At 39.6% G+C, this 21,961-nt stretch overlaps 1 protein-coding gene across 1 annotated transcript in view; it reads right to left on the bottom strand.

Moving 5' to 3' along the window:
* LOC144636815 (uncharacterized) overlaps positions 1–16,922 on the bottom strand; it is a 24,693-nt gene extending 7,771 nt beyond the window's left edge. Inside the window, exons 1-8 of the mRNA XM_078496020.1 lie at positions 16,828–16,922; positions 12,944–13,032; positions 11,715–11,882; positions 4,254–4,298; positions 3,551–3,577; positions 2,472–2,933; positions 1,124–1,537; positions 178–284 (exon numbers count right to left, since the gene is read on the bottom strand). Coding sequence (XP_078352146.1) covers positions 178–284; positions 1,124–1,537; positions 2,472–2,933; positions 3,551–3,577; positions 4,254–4,298; positions 11,715–11,882; positions 12,944–13,022 — 1,302 coding nt within the window. The 5' untranslated portion in view covers positions 13,023–13,032; positions 16,828–16,922. The remainder of the gene's footprint in view (positions 1–177; positions 285–1,123; positions 1,538–2,471; positions 2,934–3,550; positions 3,578–4,253; positions 4,299–11,714; positions 11,883–12,943; positions 13,033–16,827) is intronic.
* Between the last annotated feature and the right edge of the window lie 5,039 nt (positions 16,923–21,961).

The following is a 21,961-nucleotide window of genomic DNA, read 5'->3' as shown; positions in this document are numbered from 1 at the left end:
AGCGGAGGGGGGGGGGGGGAGGTGTGGGAGGCGCAAGGTAACCATCATCATGCAAACATATGATAAAGACAACGCCAAATCGGCAGTTATAATAATTTATTTATTATAGTTTTTAATTGAAAGCCTAAAGAAATGCCCTCTTATTATATTAATTTGTTTCATGATAACAACTCGTACCTGTTTTGAACGAAAGCATGTCGTCAGGTTGTTATCGACTGCAAATGTACAGTCGTATGGTTGTGCCACACTAGAGGCGATTGTTACAGCTCGGAAACCTGCATTAACTGAAAAAAGAAGCAAGACAAGACAAGGATTGCATGATTATCTAGCTATAAGCTGAAGGAATATTGTCATTCACTTAATTATTATTCTAAAAAGTAAAAATTGAGCTGCGTTATCAATCAATCAATCAATCTCAACTATCCATCAAACAATCAATTAGGTAATTAATCAGTCAGTCAGTCCGTCAGTCACTGTCAGTCAGTCAGTCAGTCAGTCAGTCAGTTAAGTTACGGTCAGTCAGGTCAGTTGGTCAGTCAGTCTGTCAGTTAGTCAGTCAGTCAGTCAGTTACCGTCAGTCAGTCAGTCACGGTCAGTTGGTCAGTTACTCACAGTCAGTTCTTCAGTCAATTAGTTACGGTCAATCAGGACCGTTGGTCAGTCAGTCAGTCACAGTCAGTCACGTCAGTTGGTCATGTCAGTCAGTCAGTCAGGCAGTCAGGCAGTCAGTCAGGCAGTCAGTCAGTCAGTCAGTCAGTCAGTCAGTCACTGTCAGTCGGTTAGTCGGTCACGGTAAGTCAGTCACTCAGTCACGGTCAATCAGGTCAGTTGGTCAGTCAGTAATAATCAGTCATGTCAGTCGGTCAGTCACGTTCAGTGAGTCAGTCAGGTCAGCTATGTCAGTCGGCAATGGACAGTCAGTCAGTGAGTCAGGCAAAGTCAGTCAGCGGTGTCAGCCACGATCAGTCAGGTCAGTCAGTCAGTCTCTTGGTCGGTAGGTTGGTCAGTCATATCAATCAAATAATAGACCATTCATCTATATTCAGTAACTTTTATTAGTGTTTGAACTAAAAGAAGCTGAAAGAAGGGTCTAAAAATGAAATGCAAGCTCTTAATTTTTCACCTTCTCGACTTTGACAAATAAAACCAATAACACCAGAGCTGACACATGGTACATTTTTAATTGCTTTAATTGCCGGCGTATATCTGTCAAGAACTACGCATGTTTTTACATCGTTCTCCCTTGGGTAACCTGATTTCCAAAGAGTAGAATCAATTGGCGATCCATCGATCCACATCCAAGAATTCAAATCTAACGAGGGGTCGACGTATAATCTATCTTTTGCAATGTCCAGGTTAAGAGTTTCCAGAATAGCTGACAAGCCTTCTCGTTGTGCAGTAGTGTTCACTTTAGAAAGGCCACCATGGTCATGTGAGCAGTTCAGTCGTGCGTCCTTCAAATTCAAGCGAGCTTGGTCGTAAATCTTGTAACAACGGCCGTCAATCAGGACAAATCCTGCTTTACAAGTTTCATTAACTGCAAGAAGCAGACATTTTAATTAAAACAGTTTCGTCTAATTGTATTTTAATTGTATTTTTTTAACATTGCTGCTGAAAAGCCCTTTTCAGGGAGCGCAATTAAATTGTATGTATGTATGTATGCATACTGGTTTACACAAAATGCAACAACTTCCCGCTTGCTAGTTAAGCATAGGCTGTGAATACAGCCAGGAGCGATGGCAGGCATTCGCAGGCTAAGCTAAGCATGGCGCCATTCCTTTTCATCAAGTAAATGTGATCACACAATCAGGGCCGTAACTAGCGTGAGACAAGACAAGGCCCTTGCCTCGTCTAGATGTTTGCCCAAAATTAAAAACAAAATACGTTTTGTAAGGAAAATAACCCCCAGATGAAAAAAAAAATGATTTTTCTCAAGAAATACGTCATGAAAATGTCTCTGAAAGAGTTTCAGGGCTTCTAGATTTCAAACTTTTCTGGATGGCATGCCCCAGAACCCCCCTAGCACGGTCTTGCCTCGTCTATGGCAAAGGTCTGGGTTCGGCCCTGACAATCATTACGTAGTGAAATTTCACTGATTGCCAACTGATTTTATCCAATGTCATCAAGCATATCAGCCAATCAAACGTGAGGAGTTGTATTTAGCTGTAGTTTTCATGCGTTTGACACGATTTTTTGTTCGGTTATTGAGCCAGTGGTCTGACTTTGCACCAAATTGTATTAAAAATATGATCGAAATGTCTTTAAATCTTCCTCAGAAGTTTACGGAAGTGTTGGCATTCTCACGCGGCCGTATCGCAAAATTTTTGGCCGAAAGTTTCCGAGAAGATAAATAGAAACAATACAATGAAGTTTGGCCGATATTTCTTAAAGAAGTCGAAAATCGTCGATAAAGAATAGGAACTCTATAGCCGATCATTTTACCAACAAGTGTTATTTTGTTTATATGTTACCTGGTAACGTCTCACAGATAAATCCTCTTTTCCGATCACAATCAAACGTAGCTGTCAACCACCAACCACATACAGTAGACCAGGCACGAGAAGAGAAAAAGTTCTTCTTTAAGTTAGCCATAACGCCACACTTGCCGTTATATGTCGGCTCTTCAGGTCCCCAGACAGAAGAATTTACTTTGCTACCATCGGACCATTTCCAGTCCACATTAAGACTGTCGGGTGCCCCAAGAAAAAGTGGTCCAAGTCGGGCCTCAGGTATGTTCCAGGAGCGACCATCATAAACAGACCACAATCTTTTGAGGATGGACTGTGTGCGAGGCATTGCCAGGTCTGCACCCGATTCTAAACACTTTTTGCGCGCTGTTAACTCTTTACTTTTTTTGTTGCCAAGATACGGAACGAGCCAGAAGCAGAACTTGTCGAGGTAATACCATCCAGGCAAACAACTTCCCTGGCTTACTAAAAAAGAAATTGTGACTATTATGTAAAAGTATGGCTATATGACCTGCCAATTCACTTTCAACATCACTTTTGTATTGACTATAGCCAGGTTTTCACTAGCGACAAGCACAAGCACAAGCCCAATGATAACAGCTCTTATTTCATCCTGAAAACGGCTTCGACGCAAGCAAAAGCACAAGCGCATTGCATTTTGATGCTTGTGCTTGTGCTTGTAGCAAGCACAAACACAAGGGTTAATGGTTTTCCTTTTCGCGTGCTTTCACTTGTGCTTGCGTCGCTAGTGAAAACCAGGCTTACGGTGTTGATTTACACAAAGTTGATGGTTGAAGTCATTTCGAAGTTCAGCATGACTGTCATGTACTAACTTTATTCCTATAAAGTTCTCAAGCTGTCAATCGCCATGAAATGTTACAAGTAAACATCACTGAGCGGTCTAAAAATTTACAGTCTAATTTTTTGCGCCAATTCTGTTATATTCTCCGCCAGGTTAAATGGACTAAATGCATTTTTGTTTGTCGTACCTCCCACCCAGGGCCCTGTAAAGGGACTTAAACACAGTTAGCTATTTTAACCGCTACGGTACCAACTTTTGCTAATTTCAGTGAAGAACATACCATTGTAATAGGGATGAACCGTTGGTCCTAGAGAATAAACAAGAGAAGCGGACGATAGGTTTTGCAATTATATATCCACAATTTTTAAGGTGCGTGTCCTTACAAGCACGCAGGTAAATTTCAAGATTTCAAAGGCGACATGCATGAAGGCTACTTGCATATATTAGCGTATTATTGCTTAAATGAACTTATAGTATAAGAATAAGAATAAGAACTTTAATAGTAAACTCCCCCACAGGGCTTTTCAGTTACTATTTACAATAAAAAATAAAAACTACTTAATTCTAATATTTACAAATAAAGATCGTTTAATGAAAATTATTGACAAGTGGCTAAATAAATTCGACTTTCAAATTAGTAGTCCACGCGTAAGAAGTGTTATGATAAGTGATCACATAGAACAGCGTAAAATTTCTCCTGCCATAACGCAGCATCATAACCCGACAGCCAACAGATAAAAAGGTAACGCTTTGTTATGCCTTTGTTTGAGTATTACTAAACCAGACTTTTATGTTTTAGAACTATGTCTTGTCTGAAATTTATATAAACGTTACTGAGATTGCTAATATTGCATCACAATGATATATGACTTGTTTTGTACGGAATGTTAGATGCAGTCAGAACCTTCGTTGATCCAGAAACCCTTCTGCACGTATTACTGTATTTTTATCATCAAATGGTAAAAATGGGACCAGTTTCTTACCTGTGGTACTCGGGACCAGTGGCGCGGTAGCTGTAGTTGTTGATCCTTAATTAAAATATGTGAAAGGAAGTACAAGCAAAACTTAGTCACGCGATTATTTAAAGAAGAACGTGAATGTTAACACTTACTGAGGCGTTCAATCTTTGACAAAAGTAGTTGACACATTGACTTCGCTCAGCTGTAATTATGGCAAATTTACCACTAGTTTTTAAATTTCATGACTGTCTGCTAAAATACCAATGTTGTAAAATTGTAGCAAAGAGCTACTAGAAACAAACTACAACATTGATAGGGGGAAGGGGGGTTGGAAAAGTGGCAAAAGGATGCAATTAGTCCAGATAACAACAAAATAGGGCCTAAATTGATTATGTGTCAACACTTTTGTCAATGATTGTTGATTATTCTGGATATCGCAAAAACTGTCGCGTTGGGCGAGTTTTTACTTTTTCTTTCCTTTATATAAAACACAACATGCCAATATGGCGGCTCGAATCTCCCTTCTTATCGCACGTGTTCTCGGGAATCCCGTATTCCGAATGACGCAATACACGCGGGACAGTTCCAATGTTACTTTTCGTGGAGCGCCACGACACTCCCGAGGCAAGTTTTTTTGTATGGCACATCGAACGAAAACTAACAATGTCTTTCTGAAGCCTATCTTAAATATATACAGTGAAGAAAACTCAACAAAAAATAAATATACGGACTTAAACATGCATCTGACTAAGTGTTCAATAGTTCGTTTAGTTTTTGTCTTGCTTTGATGGCAGCTCTGCGTATGGGGCGTTTCTCAGTAGTTTCATCTGTACTCTTCTGCTTGCTTGTCTCATCTGCTTGTCCGTCAACAACAGGTTCGTCTGATTCTGTTGGTTTTTCATTCACTTCCGAGCATTCTAAAGGGTACAGAAAGTTCAATGGTCTGTTCAGCAACTTTCCTGATGCTGTTCGGACTGTAGCTGCTCGTACTTCGTTATCATTGCTTGTAATGAGTTCTTCGATCATTCCTAACTTCCAGGTTCCTCTTGGTGAACTCTCTTTCAGAAGCACGACATCTCCCTTTATGGGTTGAGCTTTGGATTGAACTCTAGGAGCTTTCAAGTGTTTCTGCATCCTTTCTCGTAGACTCAGCACATATTCATCAAACCACAGTTTCCAAAACGTGTCAAGATGTTTCTGGCCTTTCTTCCATGTTTCCAGAAGTTTCTGTGCAGAACTTAGTCTTTCAACAAAGTCTGGTTCTTGCGGCTGTTCGTCTTCTGCTGTTAGGAATGGTACACCGGTTTTTGGATTTAGACTAAGAAAGTCACCAGGGGCTAGTGCGAATCCAGAATTCAGATCAGCTCCCACGTACACTAATGGTCGTGAATTTACAACAGCTGTGACTTCTGTAAGAATGGTTTCTAATTGGACAATGTTCAAACAGATCTTTCCAATACTCTTTCGAAGAGCCTGCTTCACAAGTCCCACAAGACGTTCATAGAAGCCACCCATCCAGGGGGCCAGTTCAATGATGAAGCTCCATTTGATTCCTTCATTGGCAAGATAGCTTTGCATGTCAGGGCTAGTGGTGGCAAACTTCCATGCTTCATCAACAGTGGACTTCGCTAGCTTGAATTGTGAGGCATTGTCCGATATAATCTCTTTCGGCTTGCCACGCCTGGAGATAAATCTTCTAAGGCACAAGAGGAATTGTTCTGCAGACATGTCATTAATGATTTCTAAATGAACAGCTCTGACTGCTAAGCAGGTAAATAGGCAGACCCACACCTTTTGTGTTGCTGATTGGCCATTCATTTTCACATACAAGGGTCCCAGATAGTCAAGGCCTGTATATGTAAAGGGTGATGATTCTTCTATTCTTGAGGCTGGGTATGGAGCCATCTGGGGCATTCTGTATGGGCCTCCTTGATGTCTTCTACATCTTCGACAGTTCAGGAGAACTTTTCTCACTGTTGCTCTTCCTTGTGGTATCCAGAATTCTCTTCTGATAGCTGACAATGTATGGGATACTCCAGCATGCATCAACTTTTCATGAAAGCTGTTGATGACTAAGCTTGTAAAGGCGTGGTTCTTCGGTAGAAGCTTGGGGTAGAAGGTACTTTCTGGGAGATTTTCTCTGATCAACCTGCCATGACAACGGATGATTCCATTTTCATCTACTTTCAGTCCTAGTTGACTCTTCAGATTGTTTCTTGTATTATTCTTGATTGCTTTGATCTCTGATGCAAAACTGCTGTTCTGGACATGTCTTTCCCACATGGTTTTCGCTTGGTTGATTTCTTCAGCTTTAAGTTCTCCTTTCTCGGTGCTCTTCTTTTGAAGTTTGTGAATAAATCGCCAGCACCATGCAGTCACTCTGAGAAGTCTTGTTAGGGATGAATAATTGTTTTCACTCAGTTCAAATGGGGAAACTGGCTTGTCAGGTTGCTCTTTCGGGCGATCTATTCCATTCAGGGATGAGGTCTCATACATGATCTGCGGACCAGCAGGCTGTTTGGCCATCTTTTGCAATGTGTTTTCGTCAATTTGCTGAAAGTCCCACGAAGGCCACTTGGTCTCTTGATCACCGAGCCAAGATGGTCCATGCCACCACAATTGATTGTTAATAAGTTCTTCTGTGGAAACACCTCTGGTGGCTAAGTCAGCTGGATTCTGGGTTGTGGTGACATATCTGAACTTGATATCTTTGTGAGAGGTTATCTCTTTCAGCCTGTTCTGGACAAATACGGGTAGGGGTTTGTGGCTTTTCATCCAGTGGAGAACACACTGCGAATCGGTCCACAGAATCCGGTCAGACACTGGTAACTGGAGTTGTTCAGTAACATAGTTTAGGCATCTAGTTCCAATAAGAACAGCTAACAGTTCCAGTCTTCGAATGCTGAGTTGCTTTGTTGGGGCAGCACGTGCTTTGGAGAATACCAGGTTAACATTGGCGGTTTTGTCCACTGCGGAGTACAGGTATACAGCTGCTGAGTATGCCTTGGCTGAAGCATCAGTGAAACAGAACAGTTTGTATTCATTTCCTCCGATGTATCTTGGTATGGACAGGGAGGACAGTGGGCTAAGGTCTTCATGCAGCTTGTACCACTCTTGCTGTTGTGATTCATTGAGTGTTTCATCCCAGTCTAACTCTTGTTTCCATAGTTCTTGAATGAATAGTTTTCCATTGAGTGTGGCTGGAGAGAAGAAACCTAATGGATCATAAATTCTGCTGATAGACTGCAATGCTTCTCTTTTGGAAGTGACTTGAAAGGATGAAGTGTGAGATCCATTGATAATAAGTGTGTCACTGTTCATGTTCCAGGTGGTTCCAAGGACTTTCATAGTGTCTCCACTTGTTCGGTCACTTTCTGGAATGCTCTGGAGAAAGTCTTGAGAGTTTGATGCCCACTCACGGAGATTCATTGATGAGGACTGGAAAAGGCACTTTGCTTCTTTGTAGAATTCGTCTGCTTCTTCTGATGTGGCAACTCCTGTGATCATATTGTCCACGTACATGTTGTCTGAAATCTTTTTGGCTACTGGGGTATCTGCTCTGTTCAGGTGGTACTTGACTGTTGCAGCCAGCAGGAATGGGCTAGATATCATTCCAAATGGAACTCTGGTAAATCTCAGTACCTGAACATTGTTTTCCAGGGTAGGCTTTGTGGCATCTTTTAACCAAACAAATCTGGTTACGTCTCTGTCTTCAGGTTGAAGTCCCACTTGATGAAAAGCTTTTTCGACATCAGCAACCAGGGCGACTTTGTTAAGTCTAAATCTCATCAGAAGTCCGCACAAATCTTCTAGTATTATTGAGCCACGATGTAAGCTTTCATTCAGGCCTTGACCTCCCTTTCTGGTTTTAGCGGAGGCATCAAAGACAATGCGTATCTTTGTGGTGGTCTTCTCGGGTGTCACTATCTCATGATGTGGGATGTAATGCTTCAATGTGTTTGCGGAATCTTCATCAGGTACAACTTCAATGATGCCCTTTTGTAATTGGTCCTGAATGACTGCATCATATTTTGTCAGGTGTTCCGGGTTTCTCACAAGTCTATTGACAAGGGTTCTCAATCTTCCCATTGCCAGTTCATAATTGGTTGGCAACGAGGAGGACTCTTCTTTCCAGGGCCAGGTTACTTGGTAACGCCCATCTTCAAATCTGACAGTGTCATTAAATTTCTGCAGGGCTTCATCATCATCAGTCACACACATAGGTTCACTGATTCCGAGTGTTTCAAGTTTCCAGAACTCTTCCAATGTTGTTGTATGTTCAATAGGTAGTTCTTGTGCAGCAAGATGTGCTCTGATTGGACTGGATGTGTATGTGAGCATTGACACAGAAGGAGCAGATTGAGCTTCTTGAGACTTAACTCTGCCTGTCAGAATCCATCCCAACTTGGATGCCATGAGATTCAATCCTGGAATAACTTGTTTCATTGATATGTCACCAGAGAAAATGTCACAATAATAGTCATTTCCAAGCAGTAGCTCTATGCTGGCGGCTTCTTTCGAAGTGGGGATTGAATCAGCAAGTGTAATGTCCTTAAGAAGGTGTTCAATGTTCTTTGTATCAAAGCTTGCTCTTTGCAGGGTACCAGTAATTTTGGGTACAACATTGACTCTTGATCCATCTTTGGTTAACAGCCTGAGTTCAGTAACAGGAGTCTGCAGCTGTCTGGGTTTGGATGAGCTGAATGTGTAGACTGTCAGGGTCTCAGATCCTTTGATTGGCAACTGAAGTCTTTCTGCCAGCTGTTCAGTGATGTAGGTTCTTTGGCTACCTGTATCCAGAAGTAATCGGACAGTCTCTTTTCTTGATTTTTGTAGATCTTCTACTTCGGCAGTGGCTGTTTGCATTAGTACATGCTCATCAGAAGCTAGCAGGGTATTTTCTGCTGTGATGGTGGTGGATATCGGTTCAGTCACTGTGTTTACAGTTTCTGCTGGTTTCTCTGGAAATTTGTTAATGCAAAGACTTCTGTGATGACGTTTCTTCTGCTGACAATGAGCACACACCTTGTTAGACGTGCAAACAAGGGAAACAGAATTAACTGGTTTCCGCGCTCTTCGGTCAACATTCGCGGCGAACATTGCAATGTTACCCTCTCACGTCATAGATTTTACAATGTTGCCTGCTCAGAGACTTTTGGCAGGAAACAGTTTTTACTGTTAGATGGCATGTGACCTTGAATTAGCCAATAAGAGCGCGCGCTGTTGGGGCAAAATGATTATTCCTTTGCTGCTGCGTGCGTGGATTTGCAGAATTAACGTCCTATAGGTTCTTAGTCAATAAGAAATGACTTCTATGTAAAATTATCGAAGAGAATGGGGGCGTGTAGGAGGCAAAACATAAAACAAAACAATCTAAAAGTTGAGAATAAGAAGTGTAGAGTAAGATTGGGCCACCATTATCAAAGTGTTAAATAAAGATCTGAATGTATGTTCGTTTAATGATGGAAAGCCCATTAGCAGTGAAAACCTACAAGTTATATCGGGTTTGTTACGGTTACCAAAGCAATGGCCGCGGCCGCACTTGGCGAGTTAACTGGGTTATTTCCAATTAATCAATTAAAATTAACCGGGTTAAAAAAATGTCTAGTGCGGCCGCGTATTTGGAGAGTCAACCGACTCTTAACCAGGTTAGCGGTTCCCATGGAAATTAATTAAAGAACAATAGATTTTTTTAACTGGGTTAGGTTAATTCTAAACTACCTTTCTGGGTCGTTTTAACCAGGTTAGTGGTTTCTTATCAGATCCACCTATTGTTTTATTTGCCAAATGTGTCAATCATCTCCATGTAAGAGAAGATATTCTTTTCCATCACACGCAAACATGGCGTTCGGACACAATTCGTGGCGTACTTCTATAATTTCCCTTGCTATTAGGAAACTCTAGAACCACCAGAGAAATGCGGATTATTTGGTTCAGACAGGGTTCTCATGGTTCCTGATGACTCTTCCGTCTCTTCGCCGATTCCTTGGAAAAACGTGCATCGAGATATAATTTATACCTCGATACACGAAAGGAAACAAAAAACAGTCGCCATTTTCGGTAGGTACTGTTACACACGACACTGCATGAGAGAGAGACAGAAAAAAAAGCAAACCACAATTGTCTTCGTGGATGAGTTATCTATGGTCCAAAAAGAATCAATGACTGTGTTTTTGTGGTTATAGAGACGAGTCCTCCACCAAGGACACTGATAAGCCTTCGTGTGTGATGACGTCCTTGTAAACTCTTTTAAGATGAAAACGAGCAAATGCATTTCTGCTGCTGAGGAGTTTTCCAGGAAACAGACGCATTTGTCATCAAATGTGAGCATAGTATGTGTAGTTCAGTGTAAGGTAAGGTTATCATTATTTTATTGATAAACTACCGTATTTTTTCGATAAATCGCCCTGGCCGGTTATTAAACTTTTGGACCTTGAGAGTGGGTGCTTACTGCTTAGTCGAGGTGGCGCTTAGTCTAGGCTGGGCGCTTATTAAAATTTCACCATTTTTAGCAAATAGTTAGTTTGTTTTTCAACAAAACAATGAATAATAATAAAACGTGAAGATGTTCCAAAGCAAAACTTTAACTGTTCATTGAAAGCTTTTGTAAAATACTAAGAAAACTTGTCTTCACGAATGTCTCTTAGTAAAGTAATACTTAGTCAATTTCAATCGCATTTTCAACAATAATCAATACTCCTCTTGCATGTGCACTTGAGGTTTTTTATGAGGGAATTTGGGGTGGGCACTTATTAACGTTTCCTTCGTACAGGGTGGTTGGGCGCTCAATCAAATAAATACGGTACAAATCAAGGCAGCCCCAAAAACGTAAAGTAGCACAAAGTTTGTGTAAGATGTTCAATTTAATGGTCCGGTTGTTTTAATCAATTCGTACGGTTATTTTTTATGTAATTTAGAAAAACGTAAATTTGGCGACCTTCCTACATTTTGACGCAAATGGTGAGTTTATAATATTTGCTCAAACTTTTTCATCGTTGCAAATAGCCAAATGTGATTTGGAGCTGTCAAAACTGATGCATTGAACTTTCTTTGCCTTCGGTTATGGTACCTTTGGGCGAAATGTGGAAGCGCTGGAGCGTTCCAAGCCTTGAAGTTTGCCCGAGATTAATATTTTGATGATCAAATTGTATCGAAGTTTCTGTTCCGACGATTTTTCGGAAACTTAGAGAGTCATAATAAGATGTTATAATGAGCTAATTGCAGTAGTTGAAACGAAATCTTAGCGCTCAATTTTCTGTAAATAGCAGTTTTATCCAAATAGGTGTGTTCAATAAAGTAAACATCGCGCAAAACTCCCGATCATTACATCGACATATTGACGTGCGTATTATTCTTCGATAAATTTCGAGTAAAATTCGAAAGTTTCAGGGAAATCGAGTCAGAAATGATGAAGTTATTAGAAATTTTTGACAAGCATACAGCACGTCATTTATTTCGATCGAGTCACCTTAAGTGACAACTTACCAAGACAATAGCCCCAGTCTTTGTCTCGATCGTAATTGTCGGTTTTTGCACACCAGTAGTTTAAGGGGCTGTCCTCTGTCGTGCATCCATTCACAGGCTTTGAATTGTAAACAAATGGAAAGACGCAGCAACCACCATCAGTTGTTTGAACTGTGGAACATGGAATACCTGTAAGAACACAATTCATCAGATGACATATTGCGTTTGTACCCTTTTCGTGGACATTTGAGCTAAGTCAGTGATCTACGTACTGCTGTTTTACCATGTTTTAAAATAGTTTAACACGTACAGATAAGCGTCAGCGAATTCGTTTAAGTTAAACAGTCCGGGCCATACAGTCAGATTTCGTTGAAAGTGTTAAACCAATCAACTTGCAACATTTTAATCATGTGATCATTTCGGGTGCTGGCGGTAATCAAAAAATCTCTAAAAGTTGTAATGGGCGTTATCGTGACATTCTTGAATAAGGTGTCTCAAAACAGTTTAGTCCGAACAAATACTTGACATTTTCAATCATTTTTTAGCAGTTTCAGTTTCCTCAATAAGATCAATATGAAAATTACAAGAGTTATTGCTCATAGAATGTACTTTGGTATAATGTATTATTTAGGGAAATCGATATTACCATGAGAACAGAATAGAATAGAAAAACTCGAAATCAGCAACACTTGAATTTTGCGCGATCTCGATGGGCGCTCTCCAAAAATTTGATTCGGGGTGTGCGGCGTGTGCGGCGCGCTGCCTGATACCCTTACCCTATTTCAGACCAAACAAAAAATATGCGAAAAATATGCGATTTTCTCTACCTTGTTTCAGACCTGACCCCAGAATCGATACCTAATTTCAGACCAGACCCTACCCAAGAACTGCTTTGGTTTGCATAAACATTCCACAAGGACTTCAAATTCCCGACGTTATGAAAATGCACCTCTCGAGAGATGAATAACAGCAATCATATAATACTGTATCTCCGGGTGCGCGATCCAGGCTTCATATAAACAAGCTAATACGGAGATCTTTAACTGTAGGGTTTCGCCAATGAAATAAAAGTTTGGTTTCGAAAAAAATGCAAAAACATTTCCAACCGTGTTTTTTTTTAAGGGAAGACTGCTAAAATGCTGCTTGAAATTGTTAGATATGGTCTAGATTTATATCGTCTTACAAGAAGGTAAACTTGTTCATGGGAGCCTAATATTGATTCTTAATCAAAGAAAGAAGAAATGCCTTACTTGTATTCTCTCCACTTGCTGTTGATAAAATCTGCATTGTGCTTAGAGTAAGGACGACTTGTAGTGTCAATGACGCCATCTTTTTACGCCTGTTAAAGAAAGCCGGAAAATGGTGGCTTTAACTTGGTAATATCATATTGATAATGCTTTAGGGACCGGTCATTATTTATCGCCTGGGGGGGAGCGGAGGATTTTGGGGGGATCATTTGAATTATAGATGAACAGAAGGGGGGATCAGTCGTAACTGAGAGCCCAAAAGGGGGGATCACTGAAGATTTTGGAAGGATTCAGATGCAGGACCACTCAAATCTGTTTGCCGATAATGCAAGTTTAAGAGCATACAAAATAAACGCGCCTTTTCTACTGGGAGATGTTCTAACACAACTTATAAAACGGAAACTGTCATACTGGGGAATGTGCACATTTCAATTTATATCGAGAACGTTTTGTGTTAACACGTCTATATTTATCCTTTAAAATGTGCTCAGCTTATATTCATCTTTGAACATGACAGGTGAATTCTAAATTGTGAACCATAACTCCTGATAACTGAAACATTGTGAAATAGCACGTTTGTTTAACATGAAGCATTTGTCTCCTCTCCTGGGGGTCGATCCGCGCTTTTGTAAACCTGTAGGAGCGGACTGAGGTTCCGTGGGCAGCGCAGTGATTCTTCTTTGTGTTTTTTCTAAATAGGCGAACTCATCGCCTTCGAATGCAACTCTTTATTATGCCTAACATGAACTTATTAAAATTTCTCACTCTTTAGAAAAATTATTCTCTTTGTTTGACAGCTCCTCTATCTTATCAAGTTTAGCGCCAATCGCATTTGCTATTGTTCAAGCAGCTGTAGTTCCTGAACCCAGATTACTTGCGCGAAACACAGACTCGTAAATCTGTTAGCAATGCTGTTAAAAAACTTCAATTCCGTGGAGTGTTGGTTTGGCAGAAGATATTTTTGCCAGGGCTCCAAAACTCGGCTGCGACGCAGGCTACATAACTGGTAACTGAATATAGTTGCAAAGACATCGGCGGAAGGGGGGGGGGGGGGGATCACGAAAGTTATCAATAGTAATGAGGGGGATCACTTCATGGAATAATGTTTAAAGGGGGATCACCTAAATTTCACCATGTTTATCCCAAAATCCTCCGCTCCCCCCAGGCGATAAATAATGACCGGTCCCTTAGTTCTCCGCAGGAGAGGAACCACTCTAACTATACATACATAGTGTTGATGGTAGTAGCCACTCCCCCGCACTAGGGTTTCCCAGAGATCAATCCACACCCAATGTTTTACCCGATGTCACTTCAACGAGTTTTCTCGGCTTAGACCTCGATTAGCTCTGAAACCATGCCTGATAAGATGACTAACTTTTACCAAACCTACAATCCTGGACAAAACTGTTGAGACAAAACACTCTTTTTTACCCATTTCAGGTAGGCCTTGGCGGATTGTGCTCCTAAAAGTGGCATATTATGCTACTAGCAGTGCTCGAAATTTTGTCAAATGTTGCCAAAATCTTGCCAGAATTCCCAAATCATGCTCCTGTTTCCGAAATTATACTCACAGAATGACGTAGATTCTGTAGATAGAGGCGCGTAATAACGACACCAAATGATGATGTTTTTTCAAATAAACTGTTGTTGAAAATTTATTTGTGTTTTATGACAGTTTGTTTCAGCCGTCAGCTGTCCAAATTTGCTGCTCGCATCTCTGAACCGTTCTGAACAAAGTCAATACTACTATTAGCGTAGATAAAACATGCATTGCAAGAACATAATACCTCGATTTAATTTATTTCTGTAGAAAATACACCATCTTTACTAAATTTTATGAATTTGTGCTCCAAAAAGTGCTAAAATTTGCTAATAATGCAGTGGCAGTGCTCGTTTAAAAAATTATGCTTTTTGCTCCAATTATGCCGAAAATGATGCTAGCAAAATCTGCCAAGGCCTAATTTCAGGTAAAGCGGGACTAGGTGGCTTTCTTCCCCCCTCCCATGCCCTATGTCAATGTTGTTTTTATCCAAACTCGATTCTTGTGTTTTGGCAATTTTTGAAAACAACATCGAGTTGGAGGGAGGGAGGAGGGAAAATGGACAAAGTTTTTTTTAAAAAATGGTTTTGTCACATTCATGGAATTGATTAATATCCGCACGATATATTGCGTTTGTCTCAACTAGTTCTGTCCAGGTTTGCAGTTTGTCTTCATTTGTTTAAACTGCAGTTAGGTTACGCCTAAGTTGACCTCCGTCGTGAAAACACGTGGTTATTGAGAGTCTATAATAGAGGGTCGTACACTCCGCAAACTGCCATATTTTGTCCTTCCTAGACCGTAAACCGCTTTCGTTTTACCCTAAAGACCTAAACCGCTTTTTCAGCGGAACAAGTATCATCATAACCGAAAAAGAAAAGATTATCATTATAACCGATCTTTAAACAGTACTTTACAAATTCCTTACAAAATTTTAGGTCAATAATCGTAATTCTTCTCACAACTGAAAGACCACAAGATCTTAACAACAGAACAAATTGTTTCTAATTCCATTCGGTAACCTGCCGAGACAGCGGGAAAACCGTTTCATTTCCTCACTTGCTCTTTTGTTTAGGGAGAAGCTTGAGTAAGTAGTCTTCAAGGAAAATAAAGCAACCGCTCAGTCTTCTGATGAGCCTCTTGGCTCTGTTTGAATGACCGCCACCAAACGCGCAAAAACCGAAAACCGCGAGATAAAGTTATCCACGCGATAATTTCTTGACCGTAAACCGCCTGATAAATACAAATGCACCCGCAAAATTGGCTTAAACTGTCAAACCGCCAGAGTATAACAGACCCTAGCCTGCGAATACAGCCGCCTCTCATTCGCGTCCCGCATTAAAAAGCGAATTCGTTGCGGGACGCGAATTAGAGGCGGCTGTATTCGCAGGCTAAACAGACCCTTGTTATTGTTTTCCTGGCTGGGATACGACACACTGTGCATTTAAACACAACACTATTTTTTTATTGTGAATAATCACCAGTTAGTGGCATGTGTGACGGCTACCTTTTCAAGCATGTGTTCTCGATATTTTAAATGATTCGCCAAAACAATAAGTTTGCTGAATATGTAAGAACATATTTGATCCTGCGTTTTTTCTTTAAAAAGTCTTGTTGTTCTAAGTCGCGTGATGCCAAGAAAAATGTTGTCTTTTTCACTTTAACTGCTTTTTTTTCCTACATGAAGTCAGTAAATTTCGACTGACACTTCTCTCGACGGAGTTCAGAGTTTCAAAGTCGCTTTTTCGCTTCAGGCTGCCATAATGCAGTGCTCACTTTTACTATTTGCTTGTATAAGTGTTTTTCGCTCTCGATGTCAATTATATCATAGCCACTTTTATGTGAAGCGACGATAAAGCTTCATTGAAGTAAATCCAAACTATTCAGCTGAAAATAGCGGTTATGATCAATATGTTTTGCTCCATGTTAACGGCACAGGCAAGAGAGAACTTACTTGTCACATTCTATCGTGTTAAACCTCGCTTAGCAGCTTTAAACTTGAGGAAAGCGTAGTCTAATCAGCGGGTACAGCACCTGTTATGCAGTATATAGCTGCAGCACTAGCCGAGGTGTTATTTTCAGAGACAAATGATAGTTGCTCTAATACAGTCTCGTATCTGCGAGATATAATCTGTGATTGCCGTATTCAGTTGAATTCTTTGTTGCAATACGTTACTTTAACTTTCGTAAGTGTCAATCATTAAAAGATCTTCAACTTACAGGAACTTTTTGGTTCTTTTTTGCCCATTTCTCTGCTATAATATACATTTTTTAAGAAACTCATAACAACATGATCATATCGTGGCTTAGTCACTTAAAGAGAAGGAAATGACCAATGCAAAGCTGTTACCTTGAAATTGAAGCTTCCAGAATGCTTCACGGCGATAAAAGTGAACGTCTGTATTTACCACAAAAGAGTTGATGCTTCTAATCGTTTGGTAAACGCTATATTGGAAGTTATGTTTTGTCTTCAACTTTTTAATGCGTTGTTTAGCCGATTGTAGTAAATTTGAATGTTAAATTATGCTAGAAAAATGTCAATAAAAAATTTAAATTTCATTCGACGTCACTTGGAACAGTTAATCTGTTTTTCCCAAATTATTATGCAAATTTCTTTTCGTTTGTTGAAACACGACCTTTGTTATTTTTGGGATAAGTAAAACAATTTAAAATCTGAATCTGAAATGCTTTAAATTGCTAATGCAGCATTATTAGGAAACTTTTCGTTGCAAAAGATGGTTTTTGTAGCTTTCCAAAATGCTCAGATCGTTCTGGCTAAACTGGCTAAGTTGAACCATATGGACCCAGCTGATGTGCCATCCATAGAAGTCTCTCGGTATATATGTTAATTTTGTGGAAAGTCTTCAATTTACAGACTAAACAGGCAAATGACTGACATTAAATAAAACGGGAACAAGCACGATTTGCCATCTGGTGTGTCAGCTTGTCAGTTGTATTGTGATTGAAATAAGACTTGTAAGTTTTCTTCAAATTGTTGTTAAAACAGTATATCCACGGCCTTTAACGAAACCGGCAAAAACTTCCTGTCACGAAGTATGTTTGTCGACGACTGTTAGACGATAGTAAATGTGTACTTTAAACACCAATAATTGTTGGTTTCTAGGATGTCTAAGTTAACAAGTTTCAAGTCCATATGAGAAATCTAGCCTATCTACAGAACTAAGGAAATCGGAAACCTGACAGTGTTCACTCAAAGAAAACTAAGATAAGATTCAGATAAAGATTAACTGTTTCAGGTACGGGGAAATACAACGATTCGTCAACAGTTTGCAAAGTTGTCTTTTTCGTAGCACTGGGGAAACTTTATTAATTAGGAAGATGATGGCGCGGTTCTAGACGAGTTGTCAATGAGTAGCCAGCGCCCTGCAGTGCAGTTGTATATTATGGATTGGCCGAATAAAACGAGGGGAATAAGAACGAGTAAAATATTCGTCCCAGTTCTCTTGGCGTAGTTTATGACTTGCCCCAATATCCTCTTCGTTCGACTCATCCAGCGAACGAAGTTAGTAATCCCTCGTCAAGAAGTAACTGCACTTTAGTCTTTACCATTTGGAGACATTGTGGAACAATGGAGCCATTTTTGTTAGTTCATAATTGATGTAAAGCGGTTGTACAACCACCCCAACGAGAAGATCCGAAAAAGCCAAACTGCAGAGCAGAACGGTGGATGGTGAACGTAGTGAAGGTGTTCTCAATATGGCGGCTAGCACCAGAGTGTTGCCAATAATGGATATGAGCACAAATGGAGCATTCAGGTCACAGTTTACGATTACAATAGTTTCAGGACGAGAATTATTGCCCATGTTGCTTAAATGATCAGATTCTGAATCATCCACATGGATTATCGAGTGCTTGGTCAAACTTAACTGAGAAATAGTTATCTTCTCTCAAAATGTTAGCTAAAAAATAACAGTCGGAAGTAGTTGGACTTTTGCTCAATGGCTCGTTAAAAATGCGCATTTTTGAGCCGTTGGCATTTATGGCGAAGTAGTCTTCAAACAAAAAATATTTCGTATTGAAAGTGTCTTTTAAACTAACCTAAATTGTGCGCTTTGTATAAATAAAGGTCCAATTTAATCCAGGAAAGCTAAAACAATTCCAAATATTTTATAATTTTGAAGCGGTGAACTCGACAATTTTCCTATCTTTCACTTGTCGCCATTGCTAAAAATAGGCCAGTCGCGGTCCAATAGAAAAAAAAATCATAAAAAAAATATTTTGCGATATTTGCAAAAACTAAGGTGATTTCATTTACTTTTGAATTAAGATAGACTCGTGGGCAAAGTTTGAAGGAAATTGTGTTACTGTTCCGAAATTCGGCAGACCAGAATTATGGCGACTGCCTCTTAAATTGTAAATTTAGTTTTATCAAAATTACGAAAGTCTTCAACATAAAATCTTCACTTGCTGTAAGGAAAAGTGGAAGTTTCTCTCCTTGCGTCTGGAAAATGGATTTATGTTTTAAGGGATACATCTACTGTACGGGATTTTATGAATAAAAACAGAATGGCAAACGAACGATGTAATAAACACTGAAGGTTTTGCTGGATCTGAACTGAAAATAAGCTTTAATCTACGTGGTGGTATTTCAACACAAGGGCCCAAAATCGTCATTTTTCAGTGGTTCATGTAGCACTTTCTTATTTCTTTCTTTTGGACCTGGAGTGAAATTTAGGATGAATTCACATCATGGCGGTTTCCCAAAAAGACCCAAACTGTACATTTCAAGTCTCAAACGGGCCGGTTTTGTCTGATCTGGAATGAAAATAACACTTTTAAGATTAAAATCTGCGTGGTGGTGTTCAACCGAAGGGTCCAAAATCGTCATTCTCAGTGGCTCATGAAGCACTTTCTCGTTCGATTCTTTTGGACCTATAGTAAAACTAGGATGAATCCACGTGATGGCGGTTTGCCAAAAAGGCCCAAACTGGACATTTCAAGTCTCAAACTGCCCGGATTTTCCTGGATCTGGAGTGAAAATAATTTTTAATCTACGTGGTGGTATTTCATTGCAAGGGACCAAAATCGTCATTTTCAGTGGCTCATGTAGCATTTTCTTAATCGATTCCGTTGGACCTGGAGTGAAAATTAGGATAAATCCACGTGATGGCGGTTTGCCAAAAAGAACAAAACTGTATATTTCAAGTCTCAAACTGGCCGGGTTTGCTGGATCTGAAGTGAAAATAAGGCTTAATCTATGTGATGGTATTTCAACACAAGGGCCTAAAATTGTCATTTTCAGTGGCTCATTTAGCATTTTCTTATTCGATTCCGTTCGACCTGAACTGAAACTTAGAATGAATCCACGTAATGGCAGTTTTCTAAACAGACCCAAACTGTACATTTCAAGTCTCAAACTGGTTTTTTCTGCTAAATCTGGAGTAAAAATGGGCTTTAATCTACGTGGTGGTATTTCAACACAAGCGCCTAAAATCGTCATTTTCACTGGCGATTCTTTTGGACATGAATTAGAATGAATCCATGTGATGGCGGTTTTCCAAAAAATTGAGACCCAAACTGTACATTTCAGCTCGTGGCTCGTGTAGCACTTTCTTATTCGATTCTTTTGGACCTGGAGTGAAAAGTAGGATGAATCCACGTGATGTCGGTTTTCCAAAAAGACCCAAACTATACGTTTCATGTTATTGTTGAACTGGAGATATATATGTTATTAGACGGTCGGGAGGTCCGTATTGGGAAAAACTGTGCTCAAGACCGAGGGCACAGTTTTTCCCAATACGGACCGACCTAGGCCGGCAAATAACATTTTTATTTTTTTTCCTACTTTATTTATGTTTTAAAAAAAGAAACCAGGAAATATTGTGTCACAAAATCTTTGTTTGTATACGCGCGTCATTTCAATGTTGAGTCGATCGACGGGTTAGCGAGAGCGAAAAATGCTGTTTCCGAAAATAGTATCGCTTAAAGCACAACGTACTCGCAGAAAGGTTCAGCATATTAAATTAACACTAAACAGATTTAAGAAAGAAAATGAAGTACTATATATAGCACACATGTAAACTCGAGTCAAAGCATTCTCATTCATAAAACTAAACACTTAAAAATTGACTTCGGCCTTCCTGTTCGAAAGATATTATAAATTTATCTGACTAAAAAATACTACATCTGACTGAAAGACAGTTTTTGTACCTTTACACTGGGGCACCCAACGGAATATTTCGTTAAAATATCTGTTCGGAAGACGATTTGAGATCTAGAATTTTCGGAACATTCATTGTAAATTGTTTTGCTTGCCTGCCTTTCCTAGGATTTTCGAATATATAAAAAATGGTATAATTGTTCATTTTTGACGGATTTTAACTCTAAAAAGGTCTCCTAGAATTTTCCGGAGCCTTTCTCTGGCTGGAATTTTTTCGAAAAGGTAATTTTTGATCCCTATAACATTCGGATCACTAGACTTTCAGCTAGGAAATCCGAACAGATAAAAAAATTTTAGGGGTAAAAATATGCTTATATCTACCGTTTTAATACTAAAATACGTTCAACGGTGCTATTTTTAAGTGGTTTTGAACTATCTTATCTATGGGTGCCCCTGCTTTACACACTCGTATTTAACGAATTAATAAGCTCTGCGTTGATTCCCGGCAGAATTTTTTTGTGTGTGATAAGACAGTGCGAAAATGAAACTGAATGAAACTGCGTAGTTTGGACGTACGGCACAATTTTGCTAGAATTATTTTCACTGTTTTTAATTAAAGAATCTCATTTTCTTGAATGATGGCAACTGTTGTTTTGTTTTGGCAAAAAGTGGCTGATTAACAAGGCAGTTTTTGAATAATTGAAGTTTAAAACCGGTGCAGCTTACCGCAATGGCGTGAAAATGATTGCGAACTGCACAAATAAACAACTACAAACTCTGAACGGTAAACTAAATTATAAAACCCGATTTTGTCGATAAAGAAATGAATACTCGCCTTTTGAAGAACTTCGATTCCTTTAATTCCACTGTAATTCTGTCCTTTTACATCTACAACGGTTGGTAAGAAGCAATTTCGATTTTGCAGAGCAAAACTTTAAAAAATTCGCAAAGCCGGTCCGGATGGGAAAAAACTGGACCGGCGGAACGCGCGTCAACAGCCAATCAAATTCAAGGATTCCGGATTCCGGACCGGATAGATGCTTCAGAAAAAAATAAAAATAATCTTGTATTTTTTCTTGTATTGTATTTTGCCCTTACCTCTCATAGTTTTCTGTGGACTTTGCATGCAGTTTGTTTATCTCTATTTTGTCCGTTAGCATATACTATATTCCAACAGAAACTGGGTTTCTGATTCCAAGTCATTTGTATTTATATTTTGCGCAGGTCTTGTTAGCTTGCTGGTGTTTTTGCGTCATATGCTTTTGCTGCAAATAGGTTACTTTTCTTTTACGTTCCGGCCACCTTCCCCACCCAAACCCTACCCCAACGATGGAGACAAAGATCAAGCTAAACATTTAACATT

This window comes from Oculina patagonica, chromosome 1, assembly GCF_052425735.1.
Source record: "Oculina patagonica isolate OP01 chromosome 1, crgOcupat, whole genome shotgun sequence".
In the NCBI taxonomy this organism is placed as follows: Eukaryota; Metazoa; Cnidaria; class Anthozoa; order Scleractinia; family Oculinidae; genus Oculina; species Oculina patagonica.
Note: the sequence above shows the minus strand (reverse complement) of the source record. Positions and strands in the feature narration are given on the sequence as shown.